A 16,277-nucleotide genomic window follows, 5' to 3' on the forward strand; every position below is an offset into this window, starting at 1 on the left:
ACCCCTTTGTACACATTTTAAATTTGAGAAGTGCCGGGATGGTTTCCCAGATTCAGGTCTTGTGCCAAAGTCCTACTTCTGGGTCCTCTGAGTCACTCATCCCAGACGACCCCGTAGACATTGACAGGGCTCGCTGGAGGGGTTGCACACGGGTTGCCCAGGACGGCGATCCCCAGTCCGGGCGCTGCTCCCCTCGTCCTAGCTGTGTCTAGGTTGGTGCTGAACCAGGTGACCCGGGAACAACCGAGGAGACCCGAGAGCCAGCCCTGTTTGTCTTTACAGAGCCTGGGGAAGCGAGCCCAGGCCTGCACCGTGCCCCCAGCAAACTCACCTGGCTGACTCGTGCACATTCTAGAAGCCCATTAACTAAAGAACAAGGAGATAAATTTAGTCGAGCTACATAAGCGAAGCACTTACCTGTGTGTGCCTAATGTGCTTCCTTCCCAGCATGAGAAAATCTTAAGTGGATGGCCTCTGGGTGGTGTCCCTTGGCAGAGCAAACTTTCTTTTATGTCTGAGAGAGACTTTGGACGTTGGTTCCCGGAGGGAGACCATGCATCTGAATGTAGCGAGGGGGGAAATATTTACGTATTTATTCGTCATTACTCCAGTCTGGAGAGAACAAAGCGCTTCCGCAGGGCAGCGACGGGTCCTGTCACTGCGGCACACGCACTCCTCCTCCGCCGTCCGAGTGTCCGAGCGCGGCGTCCAGCGCACGCGCAGGGAGCCTCGTGCGCTTTGTGCGGCTGGCGTGTGTGGGTGCTAGCGCTTCTGCCCCAGACCTAACTGGCCCTCTAGCGTTGTGGGACCCTGTCTCTGAGCCCGTGTACGTGCTTGCCACGGGGACTGGTGGGAGTGATGGCAAAAACCGTGGGGGGGGCCCTCGCCAGACCCCCTGCGGATTAAGGGTCGTCTTCGTGATCTTCCGTGATTCAGGACTTTGGCTGCATGGGGTCCGTCCACATCAGGAATCTTGTTGTTCTCAGCCCTCGAGTCAGAAACCAAGGTTTGGGGATTCACGAGCTCCCCGCTTACCACAAGCAGCAATGTTCCCGGAAAGGCTCTGACGGGCGGCCCGGGATGGGGACACGCGCCAGCGGGGTGCCGGGGGTCGAGCCTCCCTTTCCCCCAGGGCCTTCTGGGAGGTCTTCTCCTTGGAGCAGACACGTGAGAAGGGCCCGTCTTCGCATGCTGGCGGTGCATTTGTGCCCGGCTGCTCTCAGCCAAGGTCACTTTAGCCAAAAATGTGCTTTGTTTGTAAACCCGTGTGTTTCTGCTCTGGGGCACGTCACGTGTCTGATCTCTTTTACCAGAACAGCAGTGAAAATAATGGGTTGCTCGGACGCAGGTTCCAGGGAAGCAAAGGGGAAGCACGTGCGCCCCAGAGGGCGTCAGCGGACATGGGCGGCCCGGGGAGAAGGGCGCGCGCTGCTCACTCTGGGGACAGGGAGTCTGGGAGGGAAGGACCGGCCCGAAGGAGTTTCCTGAGGGACGCCTGGCTCCATCCTCCCGTCCGAGAATGTTGTGCGGTGTTGTGGTCTGTTCTCTTCCGATCTCTGAGCTGTATGTTGGCGAAAGGATGGCTTTTTGTAGCACCGACACGTGAGAAAGGTCACTTCCGGCCCGCGGCTGTATGCAGAAGCAATAGGTGGGTTTCTTCCCATTTGATGCCATTTCTGTCTTTCATTCTTCTCTCAGACGATCTGGTGGACTCGGACTTAGGGGCTAATCAGAAACCGCTCTGATGTGGCCAGGAGCTTCGGAGAAAGGCGTCGCGTTTCGTACTGTTAGCACTTACTATTAGTATAGTACTTCTTACGATTACATAGCATTTTACTATTTTTTAAGATATTACGTACTTTCTCTTAGAGACTGCGCACACACGCAGGATGGGGAGGGACCGAGGGTGAGGGAGAGAGATTTGCAAGGAGCCTCCGTGCTGAGCCGAGCCCGACACAGGGCTCCAACCCACAACCCTGAGATCCGAGCCAGTTCCAAGCTTCACTGACAGTGTGACCCAGGTGCCCCGAGAAGCCGGTCTTTTAAATTCCTAACAGGAGTGTGCACTTGCCACATTTCTTCTCGGTTGTGGAATTTCACTTAAATGACACCTCCAGGCTTAGCCTCAGCGTTCAGCATCGCAGCCAGCGGTCCAGAGGGGTGGGGGGACCCTTCACAATGCCTGGCATGCGTCAGGGGCTGTCGGTTGGCTGGAATTCGTGTTTGCACCAGGAGCTCCGACGTTGCTGGGATCCGTCGGGGAGCGCGCGGAGGCCCGACGTTTGACCAGAGTTTAGCACTTGCCAAACACAAAACTGTTTCTGTAAATGTCAAGTGTGTCTCATCAGTCAGAATGGAAAGGGGAGGAAGCACGGCAAGAAGAAACATCTGTGTGTGGTTAAATAACATTTGCTTCGCTCGCTGTTTGGAAACACCGCTCTTTTGTATATTCAAGAGCTGTATGGATTTTAAAAGGGAAAAAAATCAACTCGTCGGCTCTTGTTTCTTAATTTTGCTGCATAAAAGGCTTTGTCAGGATTAAAGTCAACGCGCATTTTGAGACTCCGGGATGTCTTTCCGGAATGCGGCGTCCTGCAGCGGCTCACCTCTGCGCATCTCCCACGGGCCCTGGTCGCCGTGTGCTCCTGTCCCGCAGGTCTGCACGCAGGACAGGAAGCCGGGACCTGGCACCAGGCCGTGGGCCATGTCGGTGGGACTGTGGGGCCGGGGCTTGGACTCGGCTTTCTGCTGCGTGTTTATGTCACACTCACGGTCACTGCCTGTGATTCTGTCTCTGCTCGTCCCCATGCAGATCCGGACGTAGGGGTTGGCGCCCTCCCAGACCATGACAGCCAGGACGCGGGGCCGGTTGTCCCCAAGATATCGGGTCTAGAGAGAAGCCAGGAGCAGAGCCAGGACTGCTGCAAGGAGCCGATCTTTGAGCCCGTGGTGCTGAAAGACCCCTGCCCTCCGGTCCCTCAGCCGCTGCCCCAGGCCCAGGCGGAGCCCCAGCCTCGAGCTCCTTCTCCAGACCCCGACCTGGTGCAGCGCACGGAGGCGCCGCCGCAGCCCCCACGTCCAAGCACACAGCCGCCCCAGGCGCCCCCAGAGGCCCAGCCTCAGCCCGCCCCTCAGCCTGCGGTGCAGAGGCCGCCGCGGCCGCAGTCCCCGGCCCAGCTGCTGCACCAGAGCCTCCCGGCCGTGCAGACGCAGCCCCCGTGCCAGAGCCTCGCCCAGCCCTTGTCGGCCTACAACAGCAGCAGCTTGAGCCTCAACAGCCTCAGGTGAGCCCGTCTGTTCTCGCGGTGGCCTGGCTCCTGGGAGCGTTGCAGGCACAGTCGCCCTGTGCGGAGGGAGGCCGAGCGGGGAGGCCCAGGGAAGGGGCGCCGCGGGAGAACCAGTGCGGAAACCTGGGGGGCACCCGGGTCGGGGGTTCTTACAAAGGAGGCCATGTGCCTCCGAGGGAGGACGGCTCGAAGATGCTCCGTCCCCCTGCGACTCGAGTCCGAAGATGGGGACCGGGGAGGGCGCGGGGTGAGGGTTGGCATCACCGCGGACTTCAGCCTTGGCCTCAGAGAGACCGAGAAGCAAGCTGCGTGGGGAGGAAGAGGCGCTCCTGGCGGAGACGCAGGCTCTCCCCGCCTCAGCCCTGCAGAACTGCATGGGTCTGCGGAGCAGCACAGAGCAGGGCCGCCCAGCAAGGGAGACACGAACCCCAGGGAGTGGCGCCAAGTGTGCCCCATCCTTGCCTGCCCCGGGGCTTGGAATTCTGACCTCCTGGGACTCTGTGCCTTTGTTCGCCTCCTGACAGCCTGGTGACTGGGGGGGTCGTCCTGTCCAGCGCAGGCGAAGGAAGCTGCCTTAGCCAGGGTTCTGCCCCCGGGTTCATGCGCGTGGCCCCCGAGCAGAGCAGTGGCCCGGGGTTCCCGGGTGCCCTCCCGCCTGTGCTGCTCCGCCAAAGGGTCTCAGACGGGCTGAGCGCAGGTCCTCGATCTTGTTCCTCTCCCGAAACTGTAGGACGTGTGTCTAGGGGAGGCTACCGGGCTCCTGGGGGCAGAGAAGAGAACTTGACTGCAGAGCGGAGCGGAGCGGACCTGGGTTTGGGGCCAAAGCCGCCGCCTGGACCCCGGGTGCTGGTAGCTCTGGGCCCTCAGCTCCAGTCCTGCAGTCGGGGTTACGACTGTGGCACAAGTTTCTTGTGCTTCCCAGGGGAGGGTCTCTAAAGAGGAAGGAGCAGAATGTGCTGAATGGCTTTGGGCAGAGAGAGAGGACTTTTTAAGAAAATAAACTGCTTACCTCTCTTTCCCTTTCTTCTTTCTCCCCCGGCGGTGGCTCCCGCAGCAGTAGCAGAAGCAGCACCCCAGCGAAGACTCAGCCCGCCCCTCCTCACCTCTCTCACCACCCCTCGGCCTCCCCGTTCCCCCTCTCCCTGCCCAACCACAGCCCCCTGCACAGCTTCACGCCCACCCTCCAGCCCCCCGCACACTCCCATCACCCCAATATGTTTGCCCCTCCCACGGCTTTGCCTCCCCCACCGCCGCTGACTTCAGGGAGTCTGCAGGTCCCGGGACACCCGGCCGGAAGCACTTACTCAGGTAGGAGGGTCGAGCCTCCTCGTGGGCTGAGGTTCGGCCGAAACGTGTACCTGCACCGCGGCACCCCGGACCCTGCCGGGGGAGGATGGGGGGCAGCTGTTGGAAATCTTCCGAACGGGTTTGCCCGCTCTGGGAAAGCACGGGTTGCAGTGCCCGGTCACCCGGCTCCCGTGAGAGGGACAGACACGTTGCCGGGCCCTTGAGGATTCCGTCCTGGTGAAGGGGCTGGTTGTCAACGAGGAAGGCCTTCTCCTTTCTCCCGAGGGAAGGTGGTGCTTTCCGTTAAGTGGTCCCGAAATCGGGCTTTGGCTGTGGACGCCCCTTCTCCTCCCCAGTATCGGTCAGGCCAGGATCCCGAGTCTGGGTCTGTCATAGCCGTGGCCACCCACTGCAGGATTTCCCCTTGAAGGAGGCACAAGCGTGGGGTCCCGGTACCAGAGATCGGGGTGCGGTCCCTGTTCTTAAGCACTTAAATGTATGAATTCCTCGAACCCCCCAAAGAGCCCACAGCACGGATGGTATTACTGTCCCCCTGTGGTGGAGTCACCCCGACGGGTGACTGCCTATGCCCCGGCTCCCCGAGCTGCCGCCACCAGAGCCGAAAAGTGACCTCTGGCGCCTGGGCCTAGAGCCCGTCCCCAAAGCCACGAGCCTCTAAGAACACAGTCCGGTCGTGGCTGGTGTCAGGGTCCTCCGGCCGCTGTTCTCCTTCCGTCCGGGGGTGCCCTCGGCCCTGTCCCCGCTCTGGTCAGGGCCCGGGACGTCCCGATCCGAAGGACACGACCGGCGCGGCGGAAAGCGCCATCCTCTCCCTGCCCTTCCCTTGCAGAGCAAGACATCTTGCGGCAGGAACTGAACACGCGTTTTCTGGCGTCTCAGAGTGCTGACCGCGGGGCTTCCCTGGGCCCTCCGCCCTACCTGCGGACCGAGTTCCACCAGCACCAGCACCAGCACCAGCACACGCACCAGCACACGCACCAGCACACCTTCACGCCGTTCCCCCACGCCATCCCGCCGACCGCCATCATGCCGACGCCAGCACCTCCCATGGTGCGTACCCCAGGCAGAAATGTGAGGATAAGTAGAGCGCGGGCTTCTCTGGCGCAGCACGCTGGGCGGACGGGGCTGTCGGGGCGCAGGAGCTGGATGGGGGGCGGTAGCCACTCGGGGGCTCCCCCGGCCTGGTCGGTCTGTGCTGGGGAGGAGGGGACGTGCCCTGCTCCGGGCAGCGCTAACCCGGGGCCTCAGGTAGGCGCTTCTTTCTAGAAGGTTCTGTCTAGCGCTAGGCGTGCACACGGGTGGCTGCTGGGGTGGGGGGTGAGGGCGGGCATGTTCTCGGTGCTTCGTCCCAAGCAGGGTTGGAAGTTAACTTCCCGCAGCGCCCGGGGAGACGGACAGAAAGGCGCTGGTCCTCGCCCCACGCCCGCCGTAGCAGATGAATGCTCGCGGGATCCGGGAGTCAGGCCGGCCGTCAAGAGCTGGGCCGCGTCCGTGCGCCCCGCGCTTTCAGGTGGCTCCCCAAAGCCCGTTGTTGAGGGGAGAAGCCGGGACTTGTGTTTCCTAAGGCGGTGCCTCGGGCTGGAGTCCTGCCCTGTCAGCGAGTGTTCGGGGAGCCACACGCCCCGAGGGCAGAACTCGGCCTCGTGCTGGAAGGCGCTGCTGACAAGGACATGGTCTTGACTGGGTCCGGCACATGCGAGGGGAACCAGTTAGGACTTTTTTTTAAAACTGATGAACTGGAGTCAATTGTGCCATATTAGGTGCTAGGAAGGCGCTGCTGACAAGGACACGGTCTAGGTCTTGACTGGGTCCGGCACATGCGAGGGAAACCAGTTAGGACTTTTTTTTAAAACTGATGAACTGGAGTCAATTGTGCCATATTAGGTGCTAAGTATCCTGAGGTAGAGCCCCGTCTGCCACCGTGAGCGTTAGGCTGTTTTACTTCCTCGTTAGCATCTAAGGAAATACCCGAGGTCGTGCGGGCCTGGGCCTGGGGAGAGCAGACTTGCACCCTGTGGTTGCAGGAGGTGCGCCTGCACCGAACATCGCATCCTCTCCAACCTCCCCTCCCTATTTTGTTCGACTTAAGTTTTTAAAATAAATCTAGATTTTAAAGTTTACTTTCTGAATCTCCAGAGGAGAATATTAGAAATGACACCTTGGAACCAAAACTTTTTTCCTATAACAAATCCTGCGTGTTTTTTCTGGAAGAGTTAGACGTCTCAACGATTACTGTTTGTAAGGGCCTGTCATTTCGGAAAAGAGTTTCTGGCAGCAGGTGTGAGCAGTAACACTAATAAATATGAGACGGGCTTGCGGACAGCACCAGGACCTGATGTTATTTAGAGGAAACAGAGGCATATAGTCTTTTCTGCTCAAAAGAGAAGTTGTAAAAAAAAAACAAAAACAAAAACGAGAAAGAGAGAGAAGTTTTAAGACCTCGCCCAGACGCCTTTCCGTTTGGTGTGGTACATCTTGGCAGGCGGCCCGATGTCTGGCTCCTCTGCCCGAGGAAGAGGAGAACAGGGAATCTCCACGAGTGACACCAAACGCTCACTCCTCTCTGATTGACCCGAATAATCCCTCTTCTCTCCAGTGTAGACGTTGGCTTTGTGCCAGTCTCTGAATACAGACTAGAGGGAAAGACACTCGTGCACGACCAGGGCCTAAACGCACGGCCTGGGCTCTCGCTCTGCTTTTCCATTTCTCGTTGGCGCAGCTCAGAGTCGGGAAGGGTCCCGTGCTAGTACGGCGAGGTTGGGGAGTCGGGTGACAGCCCGGTGACAGAGGAGCTGGCCCGCGGCTGCCTCTGCCGAAGCACTGGACAGAAATGGAGACGCTCTGAGTAACTAGCTTCTGCTTTGATCCCTTTACAGTTTGACAAATACCCTACAAAAGTTGACCCATTCTACCGGCACAGTGTGAGTCTCCCCACCATGCTACCATCCGGCGTGACTGCGTTTCCATCTCGTGCTCTTGCCGCAGACCAGTCTTTAATCGTTCTCCCAGAGTTCCCATTGCTCCCCGTCACCTCAGATGCTTGCTTCTGTGGCGTTCGCTTCTGGTCACGATGCAGTATCGTCTTCCGAATCAAAAGATCATTAGCATGTCCAACCCGGGAGGCCCGGCGGGACGTCCCTGGGCGCCGGTGTCCGGCCTCGGAGCGGGGGTTCTGCAGCACAGTCCCCCTGGCGGCAGGAGACTCTGAGACCCAGTTGTGCGGTCATCGACCCCCGTGTCGTTAACGCCATCTTCCCAGAATTGGACTCGAATGATTTCTTCCAAATACAGTGTCTCACTCATCTTTCTGACTCCTCCGAGGCTTAACAAAGCAGGTTCTCGTGTCGTCCCACGTGGCTGGTCCTGTCCTCCTGAGCTTGTTACAAGTAAAAACAAAGATGTCATTTAAATCAAAGGGCTTATCGTGGAAATCTGTGATTTCCCCCCCACTTTAAACTCCTTCTTTATGTAAAAATGTACTCCTCTTGTCCCATCCTGAAGAGTTCAGTTCTCGAGTTTAAATTGGTACCAGCCTATGTCGTGTACTCAATAGGGACAACAGAGGACTTTCGTTAGAATACAGACACCTTAAGCACCTTAGCATGATATTTTGATTACGGAGCGATACTGCATCATGTTTACCTGAACCTTTGCAAGTCTCTTCGCACAGTGGTTTATTTTTATTTCTTTAATTGACACCAGAAAGAAAGAACGATGAGTCATTGCCTGTAGCCATGTCGGCCCACCATACTCAACTCAGGTCAGCAGAGCCTGTGAATTCATTTGTGCTCTGAACCAGACCGTGAGACCCTGTCCTAGTCCGGGGGGTAGCTGAGAAGTCAGGACCACAAAACTCTAGAGATCAGCGAAGCGTGGGCTCCCCTGGAGACACGCGGACGTACCGTGAGGACGCTTCCTCATGAAGAGGAAGTCTATCTGGGCACTGGGCCCACGTGTTCTCACACTGCTGAGCACTGCAACACAAAAGCATTTTTTGTTTCTTTTATTCATTTGGTTTTAAAATATTTTATTTATTTGAGAGAGACAGAGCAGGGGGAGGAGCAGAGGGAGACAGGCCGACTCCCTGCTGAGCGTGGAGCCCGATGCGGGGCTGGATCCCGGGACCCCGAGATCGTGACCTGAGCTGAAACCAAGAGTCGGACATGTAACTGACGGAGCCACCCAGGCGCCCCCCGAAAGCATTTTTTAACGGACTGCTGAATCCGAGAGGACCCCACGGGTCTCCTCTTTAGGGTTGCCCCGGGAAGGCTGCCATCTAGGACAATTATCCGCGTCCTGCCCCTTGGCGGCACCCGCTGATTTAACTCAGGACCAGCTACCAAAGTCCAAAGTCCCTCCGAGAGAAAGCGCCCGCGTGCTCCGCAGGGGGCTCAGACGCACTCCGTCAGACAAACTCTGCGGCCCCACAGAGGGTCCTGGATGTAAGATGCAGAATGAGCCGCGGGACCTGAATTTTTGCCACATTCACGTTTTATTCCTTAGCTACTGATCGTTTTTTATCACGTGGGTGGGGGATAGTCTGCTGCATTCCGAGAGGGTCAGTAATGGACTCTAGCAAAAGGAAAATGGTGAAAATACTAATTTTTTGTTGAAAACTTAAAGGAAGTATGACCCACCTGGAGGCAGAGTACTAGAAGCCCGATGCGTCCTAGCGCGGCGTGTCTTTAATTACTCTGCCTCGTACAGTGTGCTGCGGGAGAGTTCCCTCGTGTTATTAGTTATGGTGGATAATATATGAAGTACTTAGGCTCTCCTCTTTGGGGATTAGGACGTTATAAGGGGAATTAAGATGCAGTGCACTCAAGTATCCAAAACACAATTTTAGACTTAAAAGTAGTTTTAAATGAGGGCTCTTGGCTTGCAATCACTGTTTAAGTGGATTTAGTTCAATATCAATTAGTCTGAAAAACTTTGCTGCATCATTGAAGGGAGCAGAATGAAATACAGACCAGTGGGAAAGGGCGTGCCCTGGAAACTAGACTATGAAATGGGCATTTCAGTCCTTACCTAGAAAACAGCTAACGTAGCGTCGTTACGCAGAGAAGCTCGAGTTCTTACCCTGTGTGTGAGGCACTACGGAACCGTAAAGGCCGGACGTGACCTAGTGTCCGATCGGAGGTTGGATCAGTGAATGGAACCAGAGCAGTGGGATCTCCGAGCTATCCCAGCGTTGGGGGCAGAAGAGCGGTGTCTGCCCTGTCCTCAGGGTGGCCGTGCGCTTCTTCCCTCCACCGTGTCCTCTGTAAACTAGCTCATTCCAGAAAGTTCACGTTCTTAATTCAGAATCATTCTCCTCCCTTCGCGGAGCGGTCAGGCCCGTCGAGGACTTGGCTTGGACAGCCCCCAGTGAGGTCTTTTTATCTTACCCCCCCACAAACGTTTGTCATCATTTGAGACGAGACAATTACATTGTCCTCGGAAACCACCACTCCTGGAACAACCTAATGAAGCAAGGATTGTGAATATTTTCTCATTTCCTCAAACTATTAAAAATCTAAAAGTACTAATTGAGTTTTAATGGTATAAAATCCTGGAACTCATAAAGACTTGCTTCTTTTTCTTCCTTTTTTCTTAATTTTTCTTTTTTTTTTTTTTCCTTTTTCTAATTAACTTGTAATTTCCCGGGCATCTTCATTTGGCTCAGCAACCCCTCCTGTTATTGACGCGCATTAAAATCTCAAGCCATTTAGGTCTTCTACCTGATTTAACAATTAATAATTAGAAAAGCTCCCTTTCTAATGATGTCCTCATCTGGGACATCATTTGTTGGCTGATTGATTCTGAACTACTTCTGACTTTTTAAGTCAAGCATTCATGGTGCATCTATGTGATCATTTCATCACGGCTCCTTCACTAATGGCGTCAGACGGGCATTACCTGGCTTGCTCATGTGGCTGTCGTTCGACGGGACGGGAGCTGGAACGTGGCGTCGGCCGCCCGCTAACTCCTTTGTCTCCCTCTCCGTGTCTGGCCGCAGCTCTTCCATTCCTACCCTCCCGCGGTGTCGGGGATCCCCCCTATGATTCCACCCACCGGCCCGTTCGGTTCACTACAAGGAGCATTTCAGCCCAAGGTAAGCAACCGGACCGGGAACACACACCAGCACTTTTACAAGCAGAGCCTTGGGCAAGGGGGGGTGGGGGGGGGCGTCCACAGCCACTGGCCAGTGACTCATTTTTCCAGTCTGAAGTGACCATCAGGGTTAGAGGGAGAATTTTATTTTATTTTCATTTTTTTCCTAGCCCCTTGAGTTGTTCAACCTCAGCCAGAGTTTAATTTTCAGTCGATACTACCCATGTCATCTCCGTTGAGCTCGGTTCTCCTGTGATCTTTAAGATGTACAGAAGACGTGTCCGTATTTTTTTACCACCAGTATTGTGGACCTAAGCTTCTGACCAGGAGATGCACGAAACATCGGGTTCGTGCGCACCAGCTTGTCCTTGGGGTCTATGTTATCAGCAAAGCTGCGCAGCTGAGCCTTTACTGGTGTGAGCAGCACGGACGAGAACCGTTGCGAGCTAGAATTTCATCCCTGCGGTTGGGGGAGGGAAGTGGTCCTGCTCACCTCCCCTGTTCCGCTCCGTAGCCCCGTGTGTCTGCAGATGGGGGTCTGCGCGCAGGTGCACGGCCGCCGCCCACCCTCTCATTACCCCTGTGCCCCCTTGGCCCTGCCTCAGTCCCCTGTCAGCCATGGTCACACCTGCCAAGGTCACAACTTACAGCCTAACGTGAAGTTAACCTTTTGCGCTTCACAGTAACTAAATCCTTTCTACCTAGTCGGGGTTCTTCTACCCGGCTTGGGCTAGAGTTGTCTCCAAAGGTCAATACCGAGGAGTGATTCTCGAAACTCCTTCCCTTTACATGACTTGGTTATAGCCTTTACTGTGTTTTTATACAGAAAGAAAATGAGGGTACGTTAGAATCTGTTCTCAGATTTTTAAAGAAGGAAATTTTGCTTTGTGGGATTTGGGTTTTCTTTGCTTTTTTGTCCACACCCCACCTCCCCCAATCTCATTTCTAAGAGAAAACACCAGTTTGGGGCCAGAGGCACCCAGGCTAAGCATGTTTTGCATTTCCAAAGGCATCTTGCCTCAAAGCTGGAAATAGGAAAAGAGATTTGAAAGCCTTGGGGGTGGGACCAGCTACCCCTTAGAAATAGCATTTCCCTGCTTATAGGCCAGGTTACCTCTACCTGCGGCTTTAATGATGGCCACAGGCAACCCCCTCCTGTCTAGGGGATGAACCGGGTGATTTTTCAACCCCTTTCCTTCGGTCCGATGCTGCTGCCCACGGCTCCCAGCCCGGTCTGTCCCCTCCGGCTTTCACCCAATCTCCAGCGCCTCCCCAGACTGCCGGGTCATTTAATAAATTAGACTATTTCCCTCACTCACTATTATCCAATCACACAGAAATCTACATCTGGGCAGGAAAGTGTCTCTCTCGGTGTTGAAATGGGCCTTTCCAGGCCATCTTCCTGATTGAATATGTAGATTGCGGTTCATTAGCCGAATTCTTCATAAGTATGCAAATCAGGCTGTTAACAACTCCAGCTTAATTGTTAGTTGTACAGCAGCTGATTGCTTTTCTTTCTTTCCTTCTCCCCGCGCCCCCCAATCCTCCTCCTTCTAGGCTAGCCTTGTGCCTAAACTTGAGCTCTTTTCCCACAGGCGTGAATTTCCTGGGGGCGGGGAGTCAACAGAAGTTGGGATTTCTTAAGTAAAATACCGGGTGAAAACTGAACCCTTTCACCCCCCGGAGAGTGAGGGCTGCTGGGGGGGGAAGTAGGCCGCTTGTTGTTGCTGCCAATTGGAAGGACAAAAGCCCGTAGATAAGGTTATTGTTATGAGTGACATGTAAGAATGGTGGCGGCCTAGGACGGCCTAGGACGGATGAGGACGCATCGCTGTTGTATCGCTGTCGAAATCATTTAATAGTAGGTCTGTGCGGTCCCTAAATTAGGTCCTCTTGTCCCATTTCCACCACCGCTAATGAGTAATTACGGAGCGTAATTCCCTGTTATTGTCTGCCCGTTAAAATTCAGAGTTCGCTTAATGTCTGCACAACACGCCCGGTTGTTCTGACGAGAAGCACCTGACGCAGCACAGCGCCGCGAGGGTCCCTCGTCTCTCCGAATGCTGGGGACGGGGCACGAGCGCCATGCCAGGGCCGTCCGTGACTCGGAAGGAGATGGGGCCCCTTGGCCCTGCTCCTGTGTCTTCTTCCCCTGCTTTTTTCCGTCCTTGGCTTTTGCTTGCAGTGGCCTGTGGCACGGTCCCCCTCTGCTTTCTGATGCCCTTCCTAGACAGGCCGAACCCTGGTCCCCGTCCCCTGAGAGCCTGAGGAGCACGTGTGGTCACTGGGGAAAATGCCCCTGTCAACCCTTGTATTTCCAGAGTGAAACAAGGTCCGCGTTTGACTTCGGTAATCTCGAACGCCGGCAAGATCTGGCTTTCCCGTTAAACGTGCGGCGCGCCTCCTAAGCTGTGGTCTGATTCCTTTCCAGACATCCAACCCTATCGATGTTGCTGCTCGACCCGGGACAGTCCCACACACTTTGCTCCAGAAGGACCCGAGGGTACGTAGAAAGTCCGGCTCCGTGGCAGGTTAACACCAGTGGCAGAGAAGACCAAGGTCCTGTGGTCCAAGGCCGGGAGGTGGACACTCTGACCTTGTGTAACTCGCTCCACCAATCTGGTCTGTCCTTGTCTCCTTAAATTTCTGTCACACAGAAGAAGCTGTAAGTGCTTTTCTCCCTGGAAGTCCCAGGACGCTCTGGCTGCTGTCCTGCGGTCAGGAAGTCACTGGCCCTCCGCCTTTCATGCAGGTCCAAGCAAAACACCCCTCACGCTCTGCTTCCTTCCGTCCGTTGGCGGTGCACAGGCCCACGGCTTGGGGAGGAACGGACGTCCTACAGCAACAGACAGTCCTGTCCGTGGATTGTTCTTTATGTCCCCCTCTGGAGTAAATTCGGACAGATGATCACGTGGGACAGTGTTGTCGTTTTCCTGGGTGGGGGCAGTCAGGAATTGAGGACCAGAGTTAAAGTTTAAAATGACTCAGCGATGTAAGCGTCTGTGTGATGGTCAGTGAACTTCCAGAAAGTATCTCCTGACCTCTCATAATGGGCCGGCATCACATGAAGCGTGTTGGCGGAGACAGCCTCTGGCTCCCGGGTCCCTGTGAGGGCCCAGCCTTACAGGCCCACGGTCTGGAGGCCCTTCTGCCCTGGAGCCCGTGTGGCGGGGGTGGGCAGGGCTGCTGGAGCCGGGGGAGAGAATCGTGTTGCCAGAGGGCAAATTGCTATTGATTGAACTTGGTCGGGGGCTTGTCAGTGTGGATGTACCCAGGCTTGTGAAGCGGGGGAGGGGACACTTGGCACTTTTGATAGTGTGAAAATGGGTTAATTATTCTCTAAAAGGGCTTCATTTAAAAGTAAAATTCTAACATTTTAATTTCCCCTCCTAATGAAGCACTACAAATTTGTTAATTAGAGCAATTGTTTGAGTGACAGGCATGTAACCAAGTTGTCATTTTCTCTTCACAGTTGACAGATCCTTTCAGACCTATGTTAAGGGTAAGAAAGCTTCTTCTAGAACTGTTTTGCAACCTCTGTTTGACTCCCTGCGGGAGTCAAATCCATCACCAGGAAACCCGGGCGTCCAGCGTCGGGAGGACAGTGGCTGGGTCCTCAGGTCGCGTGATTGAGAATGGCCCAAACTGCGTGGCCTGGAGCGCCGCAGGAAGCCAGGCCACTGAGGGAGAGCGCGCGCGCGGAGGAAAGGTTCCCCCGGGCGAGAGTCGGGGGTGGCCTTGCTGCTGGGAGTCCTGTTAGGTAGGACGAGGAGGGGCACGTGGAGGACGACTGAAGCTCCGGGCAGAAGTTAGGGTTCCGGCACGTCCTCCTGCCTCTTCGGCGTCCGCACTCTGTGCTTAATGTGGGTCCCTCGACCCCGGCCGGCGGCTGCCTCATTCTGCAGGAGGTAGTGGCGACCTTCACAGCCACCCGACCCGCTCTCCTGGCGCCGAAGGGGGCTACCGCAGGCGTTCGCTCGTTTGCGTCCTGCGTGGCCTGGAGGGTGGCCAAGGGATGACCTCGAATAGACGCGGACTGACGTGGGTGGGGGTGGGGCGGGGGTGAAGGCTGGATGGTCAGTTGGAAGACGGACAGAGAGATTTCCTGCTGTCCTCAGCCCGCTTCTGACGCACGTAATCCGATCATTGAGTTTCTCCGAAGAGAGTCGGAGGACTTGTGTCATCACGTAGCCGATTTCGGATGATCCGTCGTTTCACTGTGGGAGAACTGACCCAGACTTGGACTTGAGTCTGTGTTTCACAAACAGCTCCTTAACGTAGACACCAGAAGGGTCCGCCCCTGGCCAGTGTAGGACTGGGCAGTTTCTTCCCATGCTCCTCAGAGTCCCCGAGCCCATGTTTGGAGCGGACGAGTCGGTTACAGCAAGAATCCAAACGGAGGGGCAAGAGGCGGTCCCCCTGTCCGGGTGGTATGAAGCGCACTGGGTTACTGCTCTGCTCGGAAACCGAGACGTGAGCAGGTCACGAGAGACCTGGGGCGACCCTCTGGCAGACGGGACAACTGCGGAGGCCCAGAGCACAGGCAGGAGCGAGCGTTCTTTGTTCTCGCCTGGTTTGGGGACGAACCGCGCCCACCACCACGACTGGGCCGTGGACTCCTAGTGGAGAACTGGTGGGAACTGGGCCCCAGGACAAATGTGCATTTCTTTGTTCTGCCCCGGGTGAGGACGCAGCAGCGCTGGGGGAGGTTACCCAGGGTCCTCTGTCGCCTCCTTGTTCGGAGCGATTCACAGCCACTCACTAATTAGCTCCTCTGAGCAGCCGATTTGCATCGTAGCAAATCGTTAAGTAGGGCTCCCACTCTCGCAGGCCTGCCAGCCGGCAGTGGAAAAGAAAGAAGAGACACAGAGTGGGGCTCGGGCTTCTGCCATCTTGTCCCTGGTAACCAGGGAGGTCCCCGTCGAGTAGGGTTTGGGGAGCAGCGGCCGCCGGCCGGGGCACCACATGCCCCGGGGCTGAGAGAGGCTTGGGGCGCTGAGCCCTCTTGTTCCCTGAGAAAGAGCCGCTGGAACGCTTTGGCAAAGTTGGAGATGGTTTCCTCTGCGAGGTTTCCCTGCTGACCACCTTGCTCTTTCTTGTTCCAGAAACCAGGGAAGTGGTGTGCTATGCATGTTCACATCGCCTGGCAGATCTACCACCACCAACAGAAGGTCAAGGTCAGTCTCGTGGGCCTGTCTTGGTGGGGGATGGGGCAGGGGCGACGGGCGCCCTGCGTGTGTGTGACCCCGACAGAGGAGGCATTCCGACAGCTTCTAATGACCTGTGGGCAGGGAGGACCGAGTCTCATGGAAACACCATTGGGAAACCTTACTATGAATTAGGGAACCCTAATGACAAAAATGACAAAACAAACTGGTAACTCCCTGGTGTTCTGTCTTTCTAGATGATTTTGTCCTTGTATCCATCCAAAGAGCTTAAACATAGATGAAATCCTGGGGCAGGGAAAGAAAAGGCTTTGATAATCTAATTTTAGCCACCACGTGTGTGTTTACTTAAAAAATGCTTAGTTTCTGGGAGGAACGACACATGCAAAGTGGTGATTTCTGCAAGATTCAGTGCATTCTTTGC

The 16,277-nt window shown here is 55.8% G+C and overlaps 1 protein-coding gene across 8 annotated transcripts in view; it reads left to right on the forward strand.

The window, feature by feature from the left end:
* Positions 1–16,277, forward strand: part of AUTS2 (activator of transcription and developmental regulator AUTS2) — a 1,064,271-nt gene that overhangs the window by 1,034,594 nt on the left and 13,400 nt on the right. For 3 of the 8 annotated variants that reach the window (XM_082714252.1, XM_082714256.1, XM_082714259.1), the window contains 8 exons: positions 2,813–3,284; positions 4,342–4,595; positions 5,425–5,666; positions 7,472–7,516; positions 10,594–10,689; positions 13,120–13,191; positions 14,161–14,190; positions 15,794–15,865. In XM_082714252.1, coding sequence (XP_082570378.1) covers positions 2,813–3,284; positions 4,342–4,595; positions 5,425–5,666; positions 7,472–7,516; positions 10,594–10,689; positions 13,120–13,191; positions 14,161–14,190; positions 15,794–15,865 — 1,283 coding nt within the window. The remainder of the gene's footprint in view (positions 1–2,812; positions 3,285–4,341; positions 4,596–5,424; positions 5,667–7,471; positions 7,517–10,593; positions 10,690–13,119; positions 13,192–14,160; positions 14,191–15,793; positions 15,866–16,277) is intronic. The other 5 variants (XM_082714253.1, XM_082714255.1, XM_082714254.1 and 2 more) reach the window with 5 other exon arrangements.

The sequence above is a fragment of the Mustela nivalis genome (genome assembly GCF_964662115.1).
Source record: "Mustela nivalis genome assembly, chromosome: 19".
Classification (NCBI taxonomy): Eukaryota; Metazoa; Chordata; class Mammalia; order Carnivora; family Mustelidae; genus Mustela; species Mustela nivalis.